At 45.4% G+C, this 23,381-nt stretch overlaps 1 protein-coding gene across 7 annotated transcripts in view; it reads right to left on the bottom strand.

Moving 5' to 3' along the window:
• LOC100380761 (latent-transforming growth factor beta-binding protein 1) overlaps positions 1–23,381 on the bottom strand; it is a 118,370-nt gene that overhangs the window by 5,485 nt on the left and 89,504 nt on the right. For 5 of the 7 annotated variants that reach the window (XM_014203036.2, XM_014203051.2, XM_014203060.2 and 2 more), the window contains 11 exons: positions 19,019–19,141; positions 17,164–17,286; positions 16,411–16,536; positions 15,201–15,329; positions 13,303–13,425; positions 13,006–13,137; positions 11,870–11,998; positions 3,536–3,676; positions 2,449–2,610; positions 2,242–2,331; positions 1,137–1,265 (listed from right to left, as the gene is read on the bottom strand). In XM_014203036.2, the coding sequence (XP_014058511.2) occupies positions 1,137–1,265; positions 2,242–2,331; positions 2,449–2,610; positions 3,536–3,676; positions 11,870–11,998; positions 13,006–13,137; positions 13,303–13,425; positions 15,201–15,329; positions 16,411–16,536; positions 17,164–17,286; positions 19,019–19,141 (1,407 nt within the window). The remainder of the gene's footprint in view (positions 1–1,136; positions 1,266–2,241; positions 2,332–2,448; positions 2,611–3,535; positions 3,677–11,869; positions 11,999–13,005; positions 13,138–13,302; positions 13,426–15,200; positions 15,330–16,410; positions 16,537–17,163; positions 17,287–19,018; positions 19,142–23,381) is intronic. The other 2 variants (XM_014203043.2, XM_045720654.1) reach the window with 2 other exon arrangements.

Raw genomic sequence — 23,381 nt, 5'->3', positions numbered from 1 at the left:
ACTAACAAACAAACTGCATTTTCTCTATCGCATTGATGAGAGTTGAAATCTGTTTTCCCTGTGTCCGTGAACATGTCTGTTGCAGAGACATGCCGCACAGTTAACATGAATTCTAGGTAAACTAATACAGGTTCAAGGGGATTGTTTGCAGGTATTTTGAAAAAGAAACCTGTTATTTGGATTGGAACTCAGTCCCAACAGAAATCGCATGTATTTCTGAAATATACAGACACAATGAATGCATTAGATACACATCAGACCTGTGGTTTCATAATTGCTGAGGAAATGATATATATATTTTTAAACTCAATGGTTTCATCCGTCCAGACATTCAACTGAAATACACATCCACTTGATATTCTACACTTTTAAAAATACCCCTCCATCCCCTTTCTTAAAATATCCCATATAGAGCACGGCTATAGGGCTGGTGGTGGTAGAGGTTGGTTTCTAAATTGTATTATGACTCTAGTCCACGCATAACGGGGTAAAACCAGGACCGTCCAGGGTAAAAGGCCAAACCTCCGCTGGACCCTCCGCCCAATCCCAGCCTGTCTAAATAATCCAAAGCAAATATGGCGGAACTCCGCAGGCGGCCCCACAGGCATTCCACTGCTGGTGACCAGGGGAGCGGTGTGGGGCCAGGGGAGCGGTGTGGGGCCAGGGGAGCGGTGTGAGGCCAGGGGAGCGGTGTGGGGCCAGGGGTGCGGTGTGGGGCCAGGGGTGCGGTGTGGGGCTAGGGGTGCGGTGTGGGGCCAGGGGTGCGGTGTGGGGCCCGGCAAAAGGCCAGGGTCCATCCAGTTTGGCCGGGTTGGTAGTTTGGGCGTGCTGTCTGGGCCTGCTGGGTTTGGCCCCTAGGTCACGCTGCTCTGACCCCACCTAACCCAGGGAGGGGACCCACTCTACACATCCCGGCACAGCCAGCCAACACACACAGGCTGTGGTACAGTAGCACTAACTGCTTTTAATGTGCGTGGACAGTTTAATGACACAGGGCTGTGGAAATGGTATATTAGTAGACTGAGGGCTATTGATTCCAATCTTTTAATTGTCGCCAAAAAACAGCATGTTGTGAGTAAATCAAGTATGTTTGGACTGAATTAACACTAACTGATGTGAATGACCTGCCCACTGACCTCTGCACTGCAGCTTGACCTCGTCGTAGTACAGGCCAGTCTTACAGTAACACTCGTAGCTTCCTGGGCTGTTGAGGCAGAAGCCATCCTTACAGATCTCCTGGCCAAACAACGCACACTCATCTGCATCTGGAAGGGAGAGGACAACCCGGGTTTCTTAGTAACAGCACCCACACCCACATTTTCAATGCATCTCTTACTATTTAGACAACAATGTAATCATGCAGTTACTTCCCCGCTGAATCTGAGGGAACACCAATACCACTCAACGGGAATATACATTCCCAGTATTCAAACAGTCTCTACTCTTTACGTTTACCAACTCAACGCTTTAATGAGACGAACTCCGGAGAGGCGTAGAGAAAACCTTCCATCAACAAACAGTACTGCGTTACAGTACTCTACTCTTCCTTCGGTTGGCCGTTGGTGTTTGCAACTGAGACCAATAACCAGCCATGCAAACAGGTTGACTAACTGAAGACATATCCAGACTGATGCTCAGGTAAATGTGTCTGGCAACTCGCCTTCCCAGTCCGTCTCTGTCTGTCTCTCTCTCGGAATATACCACATTCACTTGCTGCCAGCCCCTCTCTACCAGACTCCCCTCGCTGTAATGAATCACATTATTGAATGAAGGCTGTTGGTTCGATGAATTAGCTTTCGCGCGAGGTGAACAATCTAGGCTTGAAGGGGCTGGGAGAGGGGAGAGGGGAGAGGGAGAGAAGTGGACAGAGGGAGAGAAAGAGAAAAACAGGAGAGAGGGGAAGATGGGCTCGGAGGAGAACATGTTGAGGTCATATGTCTACAGACATCTAAGGCTGGTATTTCTGCTCTGTGACTCCAAGGCTGAGAGACAGAACCCACAGACAGAGACACACACATAAACAAACACTTACACAATAAGACCACGGACACAGGCCTGAGAGAGAGACAGCGGTGATGAGATTAATAGCAGCATCTCAAGAGCAGTAAGGCCATTCAAAATCCTGGGTTTGTTGCGACCTCATTATCTGATTCAGGAAGTTCTCACAGCATTCTCTGCTGAACACTACTGTTGTGAGCCAAGGCTCCGTTCAGTCTATGCTGAGTCTCTGAGTTCACATACCTTTATAACTCTCGGCTGCGGTCACTCCAAACACAGCGTCACCAGTGGGGACATTGCCTCTCCCAGCTGGACACATCTGGGAAAACTGATCTGTCGAAGAGATAGACAAGAAAATGTGTAATAAGTAGCGTGTGTGTGTGGATATAATAAGTGTGTGTGTGTGTGGATATAATAAGTGTGTGTGTGGGTTCATGTGTGCTTCCTCACCAGTACCCTGGACGGGGCAGGGGTGCACCTCACAGTTGTCCCCCCAGCCTGCACCCAGGGTGCAGCAGCACTCTTCCATGGTGACACTGCTGGTCAGCACGTTCTCACACAGGTTCTCATCATTGAGGTTGTAGTAACACTCCTTCCTCTCTACTGACGAGGCTGGGGACAACAGGGCAGAAGAAATATGATTACACATGAATAGATCGACGATAGTGTTCCGTAATATTTTCAGTTGTGGGCGTGAAGGAGTAACGTTTTTTTATTGAGTGCTAGAAATGGGTTAACCCAGGAGAAATGAGTCTCTCTCGTAAACTGAGACAATTACAGCCTGTTGGAGAGATGGGCCACATGATGACTGTGATCTGGGTCTTCACACTGCTTTAATGACATACCTGGAGAGAAGAAAACCCCCCTTCCCTTCCCCTCCTATCTCCACCTCCTCGGTTTCCCCTAAACCCTCCACATGCACGTACGCACACGAACACACATCTGTGAATGCCTCTGATAATTACAGATTACTAGAGATTCGTATCTAATTGCCCATTCTCAGAAAAACACAGCTTTTATTGCTACAACATGGAAACGGCTTTTTTACATTCTTCTAAAGCAATCCTACTATTACGTAACGTCTGTGATCGTGAGCACAGAACATGCTCTAATTCCTAACATTATATAATGATAAACTATCCTCCTTAAATATCTGGGAGTGTTCTCAGAGGTGAGAGAACATACTTGAGGTCATCGGATTAAGTCTGACAAGGAGCCTAGGTTAATGTTGAGCTTTGGGTCCTAAAGCCCTGTATTATACAGTATATCCACCAGGCTCTGTCTCTCATTAGGGTTTTACACTCAGGCAAAGACAGAGGAGGCCCCTAACCCGCGGCTGTGTTGTTAAACAGAGCCAGGCCCCCTCATTCATCAGAGCACCACTCCACTCAAATGAAACTCCAACCTATTAAAGGTTAATATTGTCCTCTGAGACAACGCGCTACCACTCAATGTTCACTATTTAAAATGAAACATTTAAACGGTGCCTTATATAAACTAGGGGTCTTCATTTGTCTTCAGGCAATGTGTGGGTCACCTGTGGGAACGGGACTGCACTTGGCGGTCATCTGGTTGTACTCCTGGTCCTCGTCGGGGCACATACACAGGAAGGAGCCCTCCACGTTCTCACACAGGGCCTCGCCACACACACCGCTCAGCAAATCACACTCATTCACATCTGCAGGGAGAACAAAGCACCTTGGTTAGCGGTTAGCACTAATGAGCATGGTTAGCAACCTCACAGGACGCATCTTATTTCAATAATGTCTCACATATGTGGCATGTGTGGTTTCATTCACAAGACAAGTAGCTTATAAAGATACATTAAGATACTAAGTGGTGTACTGTATGGGGAGCTGGTGATATACTCTTGGAAATAGATTTTTCTGAAACAAAACACTCAATGTTTTCAAAATCAATGAATAGGCCTATACATTGAGGAAGAAAAAAACACTCAAATATCTATTTCACACTCCAATAACATGTCTGTTTTCCTTTGACCCGGCTGTGGTTATAGCTGAGCATCCATCCATGTATATCTCTCCAGTTATGAACGAACGTGCAGAGAAAACACATACATCAACCCCGACGTGGAGCTTAATGTAAAAAGACAACAAAGCCTCATGGTTCTGAGGTGCTCTGAACTGCTCTGCATTCCCAACACCCTATCCAATACTTCATACTGGGGTGTGGGCCAGTTTGTCAATGAGCTAGAAAGTGTTAAGGAGAGAGCGGGGAGGAAGAGAGTGGGTGCGTCGCAATAGGGGAGCACTAAAAAGGGGAGAGGTCCAGAATGACAATGGAAAAGGCAGATTTTTCTTCATAGGATAATATATTTCAATATATTTCACGGCCTTTCCTGCTCAGCAGAATGGGACTACCATTTGGAGGAAAATTTGTTTTCCATTTCAGTGGATTCTGTTCTCATGCATCTGTGACTCCTTTCAGGAAACTAGGTGTTATGTCGCGGGTCACTACTTCACAGGAGGCATTTGAACGTAAACATTTTTTTTAAATCTAAATGCTTTTTTTGGCAGAAATTCCTTCTGGAACTTGTGAACTTTCATGTGCCTTAATAACACACTTGTATGCCATATGAATAAAATTGTTAAATTACGAGCCTAGTTGGTTTAGCCACGGAAAAATCCAGGAACCTTCCCTCTAGCCATGATTGGCTAAGATAATGGATGGCCTGGACATGCCGAGAGAAGAGTTCGGATTCCATGTAGTGCGCTTCTGTCTTTCACATGAGCTGCTCAGTATGTGTAGGTAATCCTTTCTAAAGCTGCTTTTTTGAAAGATATCACGAACAACTGTGATAATGTTGCTAATGCTCTCCACTTTCTGGAGGAACGAGTTTTGAAATCTGTGGAATGCTCGATGGAAGCTAAGGAGATGTCAAAATTCAGAGAACACACAAAGGCTGTTGTATGAAACACCTGTCTCCGGATTACATTTTCAAACTAAGGGCAACCATGGCATCCATGACAGAGAGGGAGAAGTGTTCATCTATGTATATGGGTAAGAGAGTCTAGCTAGCTACATTTTCAGATATTATAAGTTTCAAATATTGTCAGAAAGTTGTTTCATTGCAAGTTAAAGCGTACTGTTAGCTAGCTAGCTAACGTTAGCTAGCTGGCTGGCTCGCTAGCTAACATTACATGTATGATCTGTTTAGTAATATTATTCGTATCTCAGAACAATTTGCATTGCTAGTTATAGCCTAACGTTAGCTAGCTAGCTAACATTGAACCTATTTGGTTAGCTTTAGCTACCTGTAGATTCATGAAGGGTAGTAATGTTATGAGTTGGGATTATGGTTCATTGTTTAGGTACATGTCTAAACAAAACACTCCACTATGCAAGTAACCATTTCACTGTACCATTTACAATTACTGTATCCTGTGCATGTGACAAATAAACATTGATTTTATTTTATATAGTGTGCGTTTACCAGAGACGGTAATGTGAAGAACAACATGACCTGCACCAAAGTCAAATTAGGATATAATGTTAAGCAAACAAGACAGTGTCCAAGTTCTAAAATTCTCCAGTAAAATGCCCTGCTTTTATTTCATTACACTCACAACCATAAGCTATTTTCTGTAATTATCTCACCATTAACTTGTAAATAATGATCTTTTTGTGAGTTTATTTTCCTGTAATAAGGAAAACAAATTAGCTAAAGTTAAGGCATTGTCGGCAATATGATATGGCCATTATTTGAACTGGCTAGCAAGCTAACATAACAAGTTAGATACTAACCAAAATATTGTTTAGAAAGTTGCTTTTAGTTACCTGGTTTGCTAGATTGACACATACAAAATTCATTTTTAAACAGGTGGGTTTATTGGTGTTAAAATACGCCAGTCATGCTATTTTGAACCACCAGGCTGCTGATGTCATGAAGCCTGTCGTTTTTGTGTTTATACTTTTTCCTAACGACAAGTTTTATGTCGGACAACAATAGAATGTTCATGATGTCACTGTGACAACTGTCTACAGACATGTCGATAGACATAGTATAAACCAACCTTTAGACTTCAAATCTTTGGTTGTTTAGTACACTACCATACTCACTCTGTTTAGCCCCGCATGTGATTCCGTAAAGAGATGGGTGGGGCTAAGGCTTAAGAGGGTTTGAACAATGCTGAATGGGTGTAGACAAAGAAGAGCTCACTAGTAGGTGTACCTGAACATTCAAGGGCCATTTTCTCAAAAGTGGGGTTACAAGTTTATCAACTTTCAAAGCAGAATTACTTTCCCATTGTTGCTCAACTGGAGTGTATAATATACCATTTTCTAGCTCCGAGTCAATTTTATCCAATGTAAAAAAACTCAATTTAAAATGTTGCTATATAAGACTGAATCGAGTCAGTCGATCACATTTAGGTTTACATACCACCATTTGGCCATATAGTACATCTCTACTGCCCAGCCAATGGAAATTATGTTTTCATGTGTAAACGTAGAGAAATGCTGAGTTACAGTATAGTACAGATAGGCTAGTTAGGAGAAGGATTTAACCTTGGCTCTATTTCCATGGCTATATACAACTTATTTTTATGCACGGCAAACATGCTTTCCTGCGTAGTTAACTTTATTGTTGTTAATTCAGTATGTGACTGGGCAGAAATAGCCAGTTGCAAGAGTCATAGAGACTGTATCATAGTTTGATTCAGAGCACAGATGGCTTGGCATACCCTTCCACAATGACCGCCACCGCATATATCTGCTGCCACGGATTGGAAAGCTCATTAACGGTCAGGTACACAATGCAGGAAGCAGGCAAAAATAAAATTAAAAAGTCCCTCCACCTCTCCCGCCTCTAGTTATAACCCTTCCTCAACGCTCAGCTCAAAAGTGCACCGCTACTGAGGAGAATCTATAATTCATTAGCTGACATTAAAACCTGCTGCTGCTTTTCTGGTTTTAGCCCGCACCGCAGTGCCCTCATTAAAAGCCAGTCTGTCTGGCGTGACCCTGAAGCACCTTGTTCGACTTGCACAGTCACCATCTGGGTTCAGCCCCAACCGGTACACCTACCACAACCCCGACCCCAGTCCAGCAGAATGAGAAAAAGCTGGTTGAATCTTGATCTTGATCAACGTTGCAGCTGGACTAGAGGGAGAGAGAGGGAGTACTGTCACTGAAACGTGTCACTTAAATCACTCGACAGTGAGATAGAGTTCCGTTGAACGACATGAACTGTGAAATGAAAGGACACTGACAGATAAGCTACGTTTGTCTGATTCCCAGTCTGGAGAATATGTACCAAACAGCACTGAATCACAACACAAAGTCATTAAACTCCAAAACAGCCTCTTCATCTGGGAAGCAGCAAACAATCCCAGAGGCTCAGGGGTTCATCTGTCTAGGGGTAACCAGACTGGGAGAGGAGGGGTTGGTTGTGGACCACTTCCAATAGTTTGGGGGGGGAAAGTGAGCCCATCTGTGCAAGACACAGCAGAATGATGGGCTGGCAGGAGAATGGAGGCAGCTGGCTGTACAGGGCTGGGACCAACCAACACTTGCCAAGGTACAGATGGAGAGTGTGTGTGTGAGAGAGAGAATGCAAGAGAGACCATACGTGTAAGTTTGCATGACTGTGTGTGTGTGTTTGTTGCGTGGAGTGCATGTATGTGTGTGTGTGTGTGTGTGTGTGTGTGTGTGTGTATGTATGTATGTGCGCACAGGTCAGAGGAGAGATCTGGCTGGAGGAAGTGTTCTATCAGCTTCAATAGGGGAGTGCCTGCGACCCACTTTCAGGGCTCTGACAGGCCTTCCTGTAGGAGGAAAATGTAAAAGATGGAAACGGCATGGACCCAGTTAAGAAAACCACCAAGACAAACGAGCTCCAATTCTTCACCTTGTCCCAAAACATGAACTCACTGACTCTCTATCTGATTGCGATGACCCACTCACCCAAAACCCCTCAAACTATGAGAATGAAATTGAAAGCTACAAACAAAATGGCATTCTGCTGATTGAGTGAGAACTGGTTTTCTTTGGGTCTGCGGAAGAATGTCCTCAATGCCCACTGGCTTGGCTGAGGAAGACATTCATCCAGGATGATGGTTTGATTTGGTGGCAGGGATGGACTTTCTGACAGAACACTCTCACCTTTTCTCACTGCACCCCGAGGCTGAAATGAAAGCCACGCATCACTGACAGTTAGCGGTGCCACCACAGCCCAGCCCTGACAGTTAGCGGTGCCACCACAGCCCAGCCCTGACAGTTAGCGGTGCCACTACAGCCCAGCCCTGACAGTTAGCGGTGCCACCACAGCCCAGCCCTGACAGTTAGCGGTGCCACTACAGCCCAGCCCTGACAGTTAGCGGTGCCACTACAGCCCAGCCCTGACAGTTAGCGGTGCCACTACAGCCCAGCCCTGACAGTTAGCGGTGCCACTACAGCCCAGCCCTGACAGTTAGCGGTGCCACTACAGCCCAGCCCTGACAGTTAGCGGTGCCACTACAGCCCAGCCCTGACAGTTAGCGGTGCCACTACAGCCCAGCCCTGACAGTTAGCGGTGCCACTACAGCCCAGCCCTGACAGTTAGCGGTGCCACTACAGCCCAGCCCTGACAGTTAGCGGTGCCACTACAGCCCAGCCCTGACAGTTAGCGGTGCCACTACAGCCCAGCCCTGACAGTTAGCGGTGCCACTACAGCCCAGCCCTGACAGTTAGCGGTGCCACTACAGCCCAGCCCTGACAGTTAGCGGTGCCACTACAGCCCAGCCCTGACAGTTAGCGGTGCCACTACAGCCCAGCCCTGACAGTTAGCGGTGCCACTACAGCCCAGCCCTGACAGTTAGCGGTGCCACTACAGCCCAGCCCTGACAGTTAGCGGTGCCACTACAGCCCAGCCCTGACAGTTAGCGGTGCCACTACAGCCCAGCCCTGACAGTTAGCGGTGCCACTACAGCCCAGCCCTGACAGTTAGCGGTGCCACTACAGCCCAGCCCTGACAGTTAGCGGTGCCACTACAGCCCAGCCCTGACCAGAAAAAGCTATTGACTGAGAAATAACCTGGTCGACCACACATGCAGTATATTACATCAAGAAAGAAAATTGAGTGTAACCTCCACTGAGTGTACAAAACATAATGAACACTTGATCTTTCCATGACATAGACTGACCAGGTGAAAGCTGTGATCCCTTATTGTTAAAGCCACTGTAAATCAGTGTAGATGAAGGGGAGGAGACTGGTTAAAGAAGGATTTTTAAGCCTTGAGATAACTGAGGCATGGATTGTGTATGTGCCATTCAGAGGGTGCATTGGCAAGGCAAAAGATTGAAGTGCTTTTGAACGAGGTATGGTAGTAGGTGCCAGGCTAAAAACTGTACCCCTGCTGGGTTTTTCACGCTCAACAGTTTCCTGTGTGTATCAAGAACGGTCCACCACCCAAAATACATTCAGCCAACTTGACAGAAGTGTGGGACGCACTGGAGTCAACATGGGGCAGCATCCCTGTGGAACGCCTTCAACACCTTATGGAGTCCATGCCCCAACAAATTGAGGCTGTTCTGAGGGCAAAAGGAGGGGGTGCAACTCAATATTAGGAAGGTGTTCTTAATGTTTTGCAAATTCAGTGGATAGATCGTATTCAGACAGCTCCAGTCTTGAAACAAATCAAATCAAAAGGCGAAAATGTAAATAGAAATCTCTGTCTAATAGTCCATCTTTCTCTTCGGTGGGGATAAGTAGACAGGAACCAGAGGCCCGGACTCACACCGACAGAAAGACAGACAGCTGCCATACAGCTTCATGGCTCCGGCTCCATTACTTTCACTGCAGCGGAGTGTGTGTGCCACTGTGTGTGTGCCACTGTGTGTGTGCCACTGTGTGTGTGCCACTGTGTGTGTGCCACTGTGTGTGTGTGCCACTGTGTGTGTGTGTGCCACTGTGTGTGTGTGTGCCACTGTGTGTGTGTGTGCCACTGTGTGTGCCACTGTGTGTGTGTGCCACTGTGTGTGTGTGCCACTGTGTGTGTGTGCCACTGTGTGTGTGTGTGCCACTGTGTGTGTGTGTGTGCCACTGTGTGTGTGTGTGTGCCACTGTGTGTGTGTGTGCCACTGTGTGTGCCACTGTGTGTGTCACTGTGTGTGTGTGCCACTGTGTGTGTGTGCCACTGTGTGTGTGTGCCACTGTGTGTGTGCCACTGTGTGTGTGCCACTGTGTGTGTGCCACTGTGTGTGTGTGCCACTGTGTGTGTGTGTGCCACTGTGTGTGTGTGTGCCACTGTGTGTGTGCCACTGTGTGTGTGCGCCACTGTGTGCGCCAGTGTGTGGGAGACAGCTTGGCTAAGAGTCTAAGCTCCGGTGCGTTTCCAATCCCAGGGTCTGAGGAGCACTGCAGACACGGTGGGGATATGTCTAAAACATCACACAGAACGTGCGCTACACCTTCAAATTGAATGAAAATAAATGGTCACATCAATCAAGCGTCTGCCATCTTTTTTTTCCTGCAGAGCGAGGGAAACTACTGTCCACATTTGAGAGGACAGGAGTATTTAAAGTCCCATCAGTCTGCCTCAATATGGCCCACACCACAGCATTACATTCAAGTCTTTCATGACATATGATTTAATGTCTACAATGCTTATACTATCTTTAAGAGAACCATGAAGCATGATGCATACATGTCTAGCACTGCCACCACCAACAAACTTCAGAGGAAAAGAGCTGTGAGGAAAATACACTCAATCATACTCCCTATTGCTTTGCATGGACCACTTCCTGTTTATAATTGGCTAACGGCTACAGCAGTTGTCACTAAATCAGAAAATACATCTCATTTTAAGATGAAAAGGTTACTGTCGGTATTCCAGGTTGGCAGACTACCCAGCGTATCCATAATAGCGGTGAGCTGTCATTCTGTCGTCATGACAACCCCGCTGAAGTTCTCAAGACGGGAGCAGAAGTTTTAGCCATCAAAGGGCTGGCAGTTTGGTTTTAAGAGTGTTCCAGTGCTTTCAGCAGGACCCTTAAAGGAAAGCCTTGTAACTTCCTTGTGAAGAATGAGCACCTATATCGTCAAAGCACACACATGCGCTGACATAAAATAGGTGCTTCTGAGTATCTGGCTAAAAATATATCAAATGATAGACCCAAAAAATTATGTCATTGAAAATTTGAACTAAAACTTGCAGTGACTTTTCTCTAAGTCAAAGCAGGTGCCAACTGTTCAGTATATTCTAGCACATACTACTAGCACATACTACTAGCACATACTACTAGCACATACTACTAGCACATACTACTAGCACATACTGTAGATGACCTAAAGACTATACCAGATGGTCTCTATGAAGAAGCAGACCATGCCCATGTCATACTGTCTTCATTCCTTCTCTGGCCCTCCTGGTACTTTTCTGTAACCCCCCCCCCCCCTCCCCAGACACCCAACCACCCCCCAACACCCACACAACCACCCACGCACACCCACACCCATCGAATTCTTACTATTCTTGTGAGGACTTTTTGGGGACCAACAATTGATTCCTATTCAAAAACCTATTTCCCCTAACTCCTAACCCTAACCCTGAACCTTAACCTAACCCTTACCTTAACCCCTAACCATAATTCTAACCCTAACCCCTAAGCCTAAAAGAGCCTTTTTACAAGTGAGGACCTGCAAAATGTCCTCAATTCTCTGAATTTTAGTTGATTTACTATTCTTGTGAGGACTTTTGGCACACACACACACACACACACACACACACACACACACACACACACACACACACACACACACACACACACACACACACACACACACACACACACACACACACACACACACACACACACACACACACACACACACACACACACACACACACACACACACACCACTCCTACTCACCCACACAGCCGAGGCCCTCCTGGGACTCCTGGTAGCCCCGGTCACACAGGCAGCGGAAGGAACCGACCGTGTTCTCACAGAAGCCGTGGTTACCACACACCGTGGCGTTGACGTTGCACTCATCAATATCTACAAAACGAGGAGGAGAAGGGTCACGGGTTAGTTAGCCATTGTTCTTTACAGTCTCGGTGGCAAAGGTGGTCCCACAATTAGGACCAGTTGACCCACAGAACAACACCCACTGAGCTGCAGTGGAACTAGTCTCAGGTTTGAAGCACATCAAGCTGACAATGTGTCCGGAGTTGAGGAAAATCAGAAAAGTGCAGCATACCACCAACACACAGAGGCAAGGGCTAAATAATCAAAAGGCAGATCCATACACTGAAAAAGTGTGTGTGTGTGTGTGTGTGTGTGTGTGTGTGTGTGTGTGTGCGTGTGTGCGTGCGCGTGCACTTGTGCGTGTGTGTGTGTGCGTGTGTGCGTGCGTGTGAGTGTGTGTGTGTGTGTGTGCACATGAGACTCCACACCCTGCGAAGGCTATAATAAAAATGCTCAAATATTAACACTAGGGAAATCATGGAGAGTGATAGACAAAACACTTCACACACAAACATCCTCTTGGCTGAGCTGAGCAAACAGAGCACTCTAAACTGTAGCTGGAACACTGTGTAACCCAAACAGTCCAAACAACCCCCTCACCCCCAAACAAGCAAACGCAACAGATGTAATGTTGCTGCCTCACGACAGATGCTCAGAGTGAGTTACTATGGTCAATGAGGAACCTGTTCTGTGGAGTTCATTCCTAGAGAAACAGCTTGAGTTAGCGGTACCCCCCTCCCATACATGTACAGGGGTCAAGTCAAGTTGACTCTTTGTGGTGATCAGTGTCTATTACAAAGCAGTTGATAGGACGGAACAGAAATGTTTGAAGATGGATGGATGGATGGATGGATGGATGGATGGATGGATGGATGGAGGGTAAGATGAGATACATTGATGGGTAGAAGAGAAGCACAAAGTAAGACACTTGATTGGCACATGAGCATTTCAAAGAACTGGATGGGGCAACAGCTGAAGCAACGGAAAGTTGGCATGGCTGTGGTCCCCTTTATGATGCCCCCATGATGCTGACTCACCGGTACAGATGCCTTCTGGGCCACGGTCGTGTCCGGGGGGGCAGTCCACCACACACGTATAGGAGCCCTCTGTGTTCTCACAGAGCCACGCCCCACAGATAGTCTGGCCCAGCTCTGCACACTCATCGATATCTGGGAGAGCACAGCACCACAGCACCCCAGTCAACACACAGCTAAACACCTACACGCCCCCACTGAAGTGAACACAGCAGCGATGCTTGAGTTGCAGTCCTCGGGATATCATGGTCGGTATAGAGAATGATGGGAGATGTAGTTGTGTGACAGAGTATTACCAACCCAGGCATGTGTCAGTGTCTGGCTGCAGGCGGTAGCCAGTGTCACACTGGCATCTGTAGGAACCCTGGCTGTTCTCACAGGAGCCGCCAACACACCTGGTGTCATCCGAGCACTCATCCACATCTGCAAAGAAACACACAGTCACGCTCGGCATACCGGTATGTACCATTTCACATGCCAACAAACAAACATCCAACAGCTTTCTTAGAGTCCAAGGACTTTGATGTCCTTGGATACCCTGAATGTCCGCTGACCGAGACTCGCCATAAGAGCCTACAGATGAAAGACAGGGAGAGACAACCACAAAGCAGAGGGGACAGGCCAAAGCAGGTTACATCTTCCTCTTGATCTCAACTGGACACAATTCAATCTGGCTGTCAAACAGGCCCTCCCTGGAGCCCAACCATCCTTCTTCGAGGGGTCAGACCATCCTTTGGCTGTTTCAGGGGAGGACAGTCTGTGGGGGTATTACGGTGCTTAAGCCAAGTTTGGGTCTGGGTAGAGGAGCAGGGAGCCATGACCCCTTTGCTTTTATTGTGGTCCAGGCCTCAGTCCCAGTCTGCTCCTCAGCTGTGGTTCTACTGGTCCAATATAAACAGGGGGGGGTGCTGAGTTGGGGGGCGCTGAGGTGTTTTATGGCCCCTGTCCTGTTGCTGGTTCACTGGGCCCGTGTTCCCAGGATCAAACAAGGTTGGGGCCCCACCTCAGGGGGGCCTATCATGGAGCCATGTTCAGGCTGAAAACATGTTTATATCACAGGGAGGAGAGGAGAACTCCCCTAACAGTAAATACTATTTCTCTGCTTGCCTCCTTTCAGCTTGGGAGGATCATGTGTCTGTAGTTCAGTCTCACTGATGACACCTGCGAAAGCCATCTGCTGTTAACTCTGCTTTATAGACTTACACAACATGCAGGAGGATGCTCACCTACTATGGAGCATCTGCCTAATTCAGTTCCTTAGTAATAGGATTAGTGGAATGACATGAAGAGAAAATTGGATGACTGCAGATTAGGACCAAAAACGATGTCAATTGTAGTGGTAAGTGTTGAATATGTTGTCCGCCACTCCGTGCATGCACGCACACTCACACACACACACACACACACACACACACACACACACACACACACACACACACACACACACACACACACACACACACACACACACACACACACACACACACGGAGGACCTCACTGACTGAGCCTGAGCTCCTGCATAAATCAGGAGTAACAGAGTACAGCAGAAAATATTCCTCCTTGTCTAGACAGCGAGCTTCCTTCTTGTTTTTTCTCTTTTTTTTACTGCAGGAAAGGGCATTTAAAACAACTCTGGCACGGGGCAAGACTCCTGGCATCAAGGTCTTTGGTGGAAAAATAGCCGGAGGCATATGTGAAAGAAATGAAAGCCCCTCTCTTCCAGGAGCAACAAGGCAACGGCAGGGAGAGAGACGGAGCAGGAAGTGTGGAGGGACCACGCGGCAGCAGACAGAGGCGTTAGACAAGCATCCGACTAATGTCATATAAATGTCAGATAAACAATCAGTTGAACCAGAGGAAACTACAGCCAAACATGGGACTGCTGTCAATCAAACCACCCCTTTAACAACCGGTGTTGAGGAAAGATTGTGTGGGTATGACTGTGTGTGTGTGTGTGTGTGTGTGTGTGTGTGTGTGTGTGTGTGTAGTGCTGAAGTAGTAAAAATTTAAAAAAGTGTGTAAATGGCATTTACTGTACTACACACACTGCATGTGAGAGAACGTGAGAGTGAATGAACGCGTGACAAAATGAGTCAGTGAGTCAGTGAGTCAGTGAGCAGCCCTCTAACACACCTAACCACTCTAACAGCGTATCATATACTGTACCACCAGTCCTCTCTTCTGTGGCCTACTGTACCTTCACAGGTGTGTGTGTCCTGGCTGGCAGCGAAGCCTCTCTCACAGACGCAGTAGAAGGATCCCTCAGCGTTGAGACACTCCCCGTGTGGGGAACACAGCTCCGGGTCGTCCAGACACTCGTCAACATCTGTAGGGGACAACCAGCCAGACCAAGACACAGGTGTGAGGTCATTCAACCTGACACAGCAGGGAGGGGTGATACAGGCAAGAGGCTTGTTAACAGCTGCAGCTGCCCCTGTCTCTGATTACTCCGTACACACGAACACACACGTACACACACACACACACACATAATGAAGGACGACAGCAGCATTACCACAGGCAAGGGAGAAGTGTGACATCACCTGGTACATCAGACTGACATCACCTGGCCTCTCAGCTTCTCTGGCACGCTCACATGATGTGTGTGTGTCAGAACAAGTTAACGTATGAGTGCGAGGGTGTGTACAGCTGCATGTGTGTGTATTCATGTGTGTATAGGCATGCCCCCTAAAAAAAGATGTATATATACTGTGCCAGTCAAAACGTTGGACACTCCTACTCATTCAAGGGTTTTTCTTGATTTTTACTAGCTTCTAGATTGTAGAATAATAGTGAAGACATCAGCACTATGAAACAACACATATGGAATCATGTAGTCACCAAATAAGTGTTAAACAAATCAAAATATATGTTATATTTTGAGATTCTTCAAAGTAGCCACCCTTTGCCTTGATGGCAGCTTTGCACACTCTTGGCATTCAATCATATGTGTTATTTTATAGTTTGGATGTCTTCACTATTATTCTACAATGTAGTAAAAACCCTTGAATGAGTAGGTGTGTCCAAACTTCTGACTGGTACTGTATATATAATACATTGTTTTTGTGACTGTTTGCGTGTGTGTGTGTGTGTGTGTGTGTGTGTGTGTGTGTGTGTGTGTGTGTGTGTGCGTGTGTGTGTGTGTGCGTGTGTGTGTGTGTGTGTGTGTGTGTGTGTGTGTGTGTGTGTGTGTGTGTGTGTGTGTGTGTGTGTGCGTGTGTGTGTGTGTGCGTGTGTGTGTGCGTGTGTGTGTGTGTGCGTGCGTGTGCGTGTGTGTGTGTGTGTGCATGTGTGTGCATGCATGCGTGTGTGTGCGTGTGCGTGCGTGCGTGTGTGTGTGTGCGTGTGTGTGTGTGTACGTCTTTGCATGTATGTTCTGAGTACGTGAGGGAGTGAGTGGCCTATACCTAGGCAGCTGGTGCCGTTGATCTGCTGGTAGCCCTGGGGACAGCTGCAGTGGTAGGAGCCCATGTTGTTGTCGCACTGGCCCACACTGTCACAGGGCATGATCAGCTCCTGGCACTCATCCACATCTGTAACCACAGGGACAGCTCTCAATGCAGGCAACACACACACACACACACACACACACACACACACACACATACACGGACCAACACACAGACACCATGCTTTATGGGCAGATAGAGGATATGAGTGCGGTGGGCGAGTCAGTTTTAGGGTTTTAATTCAGGTGGATTCTATGAGGGGTTTGTGGGATTCATAAAACAGAAAATCAACTCCTCAACCATCAACAAACCTGAGCATCTGACAGCAATAAAAGTTCAACAATCAAAAGGAAGAAATTGTTACAAATACAATTGGTGGATTGATACTGTACATTACATGATTCAAAATACATTCAACTAGATTAACAATGTAAATCATATTGATACTGTATTTACTGATTCTGAGTTCAAAAAGGCAGTCTTTAGAATCATTATCAGAACCTAGTGGTTTTAAGAACTTTTTTTCAGATCTATCTAAACACAGTTAACTGCAAAGTGTCCCAAACATCCACTGCACAGTAGGACATTGTACCGCATGAGAAAGTGTGAAACTCTGAACGTGAGGGTGTGAGTGTACAATGGTATGAGTCAGCGTATAACGGTGTATGTCAGTGTGTAATGGTAAGAGTCAGAGGGTAGTAAGAGTCTTACCGTCACACTGGTCCCCTGCCGGGGAGGCCCTGAAGCCGGGCCCACAGTTACACAGGTAAGAACCCACAGTGTTCTGGCAGTGCCCCCTGGTACACACCTTCTCATCCTGGCACTCATCCACATCTGGGGCACAACACACAGCACTGTTAGGGCAAAACTAGCATACAAATCATCAAACAAAAGCAGTAAGGTCTTTGTATTTGTTCAGGATCCCAATTAGCTACTGCCAAGGCAGGGTCCCAGCGACATTAAGGCAGTTATATACAATAAATATAAATATATAAAATATATAAATATATATATAACATGACATTTGCAAGGTTCAGATGCTACATTGAGGATTCTGATGTGCGTCACTAAACGTCAATAACATCAAACACGGCCTGTTCCCATTTGAGGCTGAAAAGAGGCATAACATACCATTTTTGAAATAATAATACTTTAAATGATGTGAATTAAACGCAAAAGCTGTGTTCAAAGTATTGTCAATGATGTAGGCCTTTCTACAGCATCTTGAATGCCAGTGCTGTCCACACCATAGAGAATCTATTAACTTAACAAATAACAGGGAGGAAGGATGTTGTGGATGCAAACAATATCAAAACCATTTTGAAAATCATGATGAAAGTGGCAATTTTCTGCCCGTTTTAGACCTATACGTGTCTCTTCTAAGACCTTATGATCCATGAACCGTACATAATACAGACAACATCTTAGTTTCATCATACTCCTTGTAGTGTGCTCTCAAATAGGGAGTATTTTTCACATTAAATTATTAAAAATTAAACATATTGATAGGAATATCTCAAAGTACCCTTTTTTTATTGTGCAAATTTTTATACATATTGTTTTAAACAATATACTCTACAAGCTAGTGGGCTCAGAATCTAGACATCCTCCATATTTGCACACTATTAGAGTATAATGACCAAGATGTTGTCTGGATCATGTACTGTTCACAGATCATTGTGTTTTACAGGAGGCTTGTATAGGTCTAAAAAAGGGCCTAAAATGGCCACTTACATCATGATTTTCCCAAAAATGGTTTGTGCTACAAATGTAAAAGCATGTATAAAAATTTCCAGAATATATATTCTATTTTCGAGTCTTCCTGGGGTTGAATCGCCTCGTTCTTTGATACACAGACTCCCAGAGCAAGGTAGCAGGGAAAATATTATTCTCATTTCAGGTGCAAGAGGTGGGCCAGGTAAACAGCGGGAGATATTGATGCGGCGTATTGGGAGAAAGATGACGAGATATTGATATACTGCAACTCTTAGGGTTTCATATACTTTCATTGCCCCAAACAGCCCAGGGTGATTACTGAAATTCCATCATTTATTTACCAGGGCCCAATAGCTTCACTGTGGGCACTACGGTCCGCTGAAAAGGTTGAGCGCTGCCAGGCCAATTCTGAATGATTTATAAACCTGCACTACAAGGTCTCCATCTTAAGCAAGGCGCCTTGTGACTGGCATTAAAGACACTGTGGGAAAAGTTCGGGAAAAGTGCTTTGCTGTGCTAAACTGACAGTCTTAGACAGGCCGAGTCGTTCATTATGTCACATATACAAACAGTGCCCGAACAAATAAGTGATTATGAGGTAATATGTGCTTACTTTTACGGCATTCGCTCTTTGCCGCTATTATGCTGTTTACATTTATGGGTTTTCTGGAAGATTCTAACCAGTGGCTAATTCAGTTTGGACTAAAATGGTGATTCTCTCTAAACTATGATATCATCCAGTAATAATGGAATCCAGTCTTGTAGATCATTCAGGGACTTGGTAGAGCTAGTTTTGGGTTGTCACTTGAAAGTCCCATAAAACCATAAAGCACTAGAATTAGAGTGTCACCTTCACATGATTGTCCATCTAAGCTGAGCGTGAATCCATCGTTACACGAGCAGACAAAATATCCCTCAAAGTTGGAGCACTTCCCATTGGCACAAGTTGACTGGTGCAGGCATTCATCTACATCTGGGCAGAGTCAAGAAAACGGGAGGGAAAGAAATGTAGTCAAAGGTTTTTACAATGTGTTTAATATCTCAAATGTCTAAACATGCTGCCATGTTGGATATGATATTAGAAAACCAAACTCCAGCACACTGTTATTTTTGCATGCTTCCCAGTGTGTTTAATGGATCTCAAAACCAATGTTTGGGCCAACCTTCACTTGGCTTAAGGTAATGCACCTGGAACGGCATCATAATGTGTGTAAACAACCCTCATTATCTTGCATAAGATACAACCACACGAAACAGACCCATTGAAAGTTGGCATGACCTAGCTAAGGACCTAAACCAGCACCATTACCTCCAGTGAGACTCTTGAGGTCTCCCTATGTGTCACATGACCTAATGATTTCCTGTCTCGACCTGCACCCTGTCTACCCACTGTGGCTTGGCTGGGTCAGGACACTGTGTGAATACTACTCACAACCTCACAGTCAACCATCCACCACATGCAACACGTACTCTCTGGAAGGGCTGAGTGACGCACCTATGGTTTCAACAGAAACCGGTCGACTTCCAGGAAAATGTGAGTCCATATGGAGGCTTTTTAATTGGTTGATTTGCGGGACTTATAATGTACTGAGCGTAAACAGAAATACTGCATTTGTTTCCTGAGGTGTTCTTTGTCCATTAAACAGAAACGGTTTAGGAATGAGATTTGATTATTCCTTGAAACTCATGGTTAAATAATATGGCTGTGGAACACTGTCTATAAAGTGTAGGAAATTCACTCCTAGAAGGTGTGCGTTGATTCTGCTGCAGGTCTCCCAGGCAGCTCACATGATGTCCTGGAGCTAGGATTAAAGCTGATGTGAGGCATCATGTACCTCATTGACAATACAGACTGTACCCAGCGACCTACTGCGCATTCCACATCTAGCTAGTGAGTTTTAGAAGGTGGCTACAGGTAGGGCTGTGGCGGTCATGAAATTGTGTCAGCCGGTCAAGCAAATAACTGCCGGTCTCACAGTAATTGACCGTTAATTAACATAAACACATTTAGCATCTCCTGGCTTCCACGCATAGCTTACAAGCCACTGATGCAGACCTTTGGAACATCTACATTTTAAAAAGTCTAATAAATCCATGTAATATAGTCTACACCTTCACAATAAATCCATTATTTATTTTAGACAGGTCTAAAGAAACATGATATGAAGAAAATGTAGTCTATTTCAGAAGAACAGAATAACACACTCTGAGTTGTCCTTATGTTAGGTCCTGATCTGGCTATGCCATATGGCTGTGGGCTACACTAGTTCATTTAGCAGGTCCTGATCTGGCTAGGCCATATGGCTGTGGGCTACACTAGTTCATTTAGCAGGTCCTGATCTGGCTATGCCATATGGCTGTGGGCTACACTAGTTCATTTAGCAGGTCCTGATCTGGCTATGCCGTATGGCTGTGGGCTACACTAGTTCATTTAGCAGGTCCTGATCTGGCTAGGCCATATGGCTGTGGGCTACACTAGTTCATTTAGCAGGTCCTGATCTGGCTAGGCCATATGGCTGTGGGCTACACTAGTTCATTTAGCAGGTCCTGATCTGGCTAGGCCATATGGCTGTGGGCTACACTAGTTCATTTAGCAGGTCCTGATCTGGCTATGCCGTATGGCTGTGGGCTACACTAGTTCATTTAGCAGGTCCTGATCTGGCTATGCCATATGGCTGTGGGCTACACTAGTTCATTTAGCAGGTCCTGATCTGGCTATGCCATATGGCTGTGGGCTACACTAGTTCATTTAGCAGGTCCTGATCTGGCTAGGCCATATGGCTGTGGGCTACACTAGTTCATTTAGCAGACAATATTACTTAGAATTCCGTAGCATTATTTTATAAAAAATATATTTTCTCCAAACGATTTGAGGGAGTGCGCACATGAACATGCGGCTATTCTGTGTTGAGCGGTTAACAAAGAAACAGGTACTATTATATGATTCATTTAGAGTTATTTATGTAACAAATGTAGAGCTATATGTTTTGATTTTTAATACATTCTAAGGCTGTATGATGCGACTCTAATGATGATTTTTTTTTAAAGTTGTATGTTGTTTTTTGCGCAAGCTGTACACACTTCACCAGTCTCTCATTCACAATTTGACAAGCACTTGATAATGCCTTGAATTTCCCAGCTGCATTCCCTTTGTGTGGCCATTAAGCCCCTAAAAAATCTATGCCTTTTGCACCAGTGGTGCTATGCCTTTGATCTGAATATGATAATTATAATTCCCTTCTCCCCGCTGCGTGCCGAAGCACCTCTCACTCACATGGCTCTCAGTCACGTGATCGGGTCTTTCTCACAGGCTACAAGTGAAGACAGACACACCGGGACGCAACAGCATGTGTCCTTATCCATTTCCGAGGTACATATTGAAGATATTGGAATAACTGTACACATTTACTTTTCATCAGCCAACAAGATGAGTAGGCCTAACAAATAGCAAAAGCACCAGCCTATGTCAATCTACTATACCCATAGTACAAAAGTTGAACTATTCTGTTCTGTGCAAGAAATAAATATTCCAAACAGTCTGGGACAGTTGTGGGATGTGATAGATCCCAAATTAATACAACCACTAGCATAAAAAAAACTGTTTTTATGCAAAGAGTCTGAAGCAACAGATGAGAACATTTAGCTTAAAATGTTGATAAACTATTAGGCTATTTCTTCACATTATAAGTGCAGCAATGTGCACACGGCAGTAGACTATAACCACGAATGTTCCATTAGCAGGAAAACACCATTCTCAAAAGTGACTACATGCAATTATTATAAAGATGCATTTTTATGGTGAGAATTATCTTCCCCAAACTTGAAACTCAAGCGCTGCATATGTATGCCAGTTAGGCTCTAGACCCATCGTAAAGCAGATTAATGTGTTAACTTTAGTTGTGATACAAACCTTATCAAAACATATAGGCCTATGGGCTAGGCTACATGAGGTGTGCGACTAGGATTCTTGCCTTAAGCTGGGCATCATTCACAAGTGATAATATATCATTCACAAGTGTTAGGCTAATATTGTCAATATCAGACTTCTTGATTTAATCTTGTCTTTACATATACTAAATAATATATGTGGGAAATAATGTTTTGATTTGGAATGGACCATTATCATGCACCTGTATCGAAACAGGGGCAGCGGGAAAAAATACATGTCATCTATGCACTTAAATAGTGAATGAAGGATGCTTTCCCTGTGGTTCATTTTCATGCCAGCCAGGTAGGCTTTACTCCTGTTTTAAAAAGAAGCTACGTGCTTAATATTCGGAAGGTTGAGAAATAAATATAGCAGGCCTAGCCTATAGAAAACTGATTGGATCCTCCTCTTTTTAATAGGCCATCACTCTGTTTTCTGAAGCAGTTGCAGAGCCTATAGAAATATTGCACAACATGAGCTCATGGGCTCTCATGAAGTGTTTGATTAGATTTTACATAACATTTGCATTGATGTCAGAGTGATTAGAGGGACAATAGAGTGCTGAGTACCAGGTAGTTAGCTAGTTTGGTAGTCTACTAATGACCATCAGCAGCATCAGAGCGTGGAGAAGTCTAATTATCCGTAAACGGTGGAACATGGAATTTGACTGCCATCATGACTCGTGACCGCCGGTGTGATGGTAATAGGTCACTGTAACAGCCCTAGCTACAGCACTGCATTCTGTATATGACCAACAGCACGGTAAACACTTAGAACTGTCAGTGCAGGATAGTAGAAATTCTAAATAGTGATATCATCTCAATATATACCCTGTCGGAAAAATACAGTCTGGGTCCCAATTCCCCTGCTTTCAGTCTGTGTGAGGGCTTTGAGAAGACAGAGAAGCAGTGAACCAGCACTGTGGCTCAGGGGTTCTGAGGAAACTCTTGGACTCCCCCCCCCCCCCCCACACACACACACGCAGATACTGTACACAGTATGTGAATTATTATTTGACCATGCTGGTCATTTATGAACATTTGAACATCTTGGCCATGTTCTGTTATAATCTCCACCCGGCACAGCCAGAAGAGGACTGGCCACCCCTCATAGCCTGGTGCCTCTCTAGGTTTCTTCCTAGGTTTTGGCCTTTCTAGGGAGTTTTTCCTAGCCACCGTGCTTCTACACCTGCATTGCTTGCTGTTTGGGGTTTTAGGCTGGGTTTCTGTACAGCACTTTGAGATATCAGCTGATGTAAGAAGGGCTATATAAATACATTTGATTC

The sequence above is a fragment of the Salmo salar genome, chromosome ssa01 (assembly GCF_905237065.1).
Source record: "Salmo salar chromosome ssa01, Ssal_v3.1, whole genome shotgun sequence".
NCBI classification, from domain to species: domain Eukaryota; kingdom Metazoa; phylum Chordata; class Actinopteri; order Salmoniformes; family Salmonidae; genus Salmo; species Salmo salar.
The sequence above is the reverse complement of the archived record's forward strand: the minus strand, read 5'-3'. Positions and strand labels throughout refer to the sequence as shown.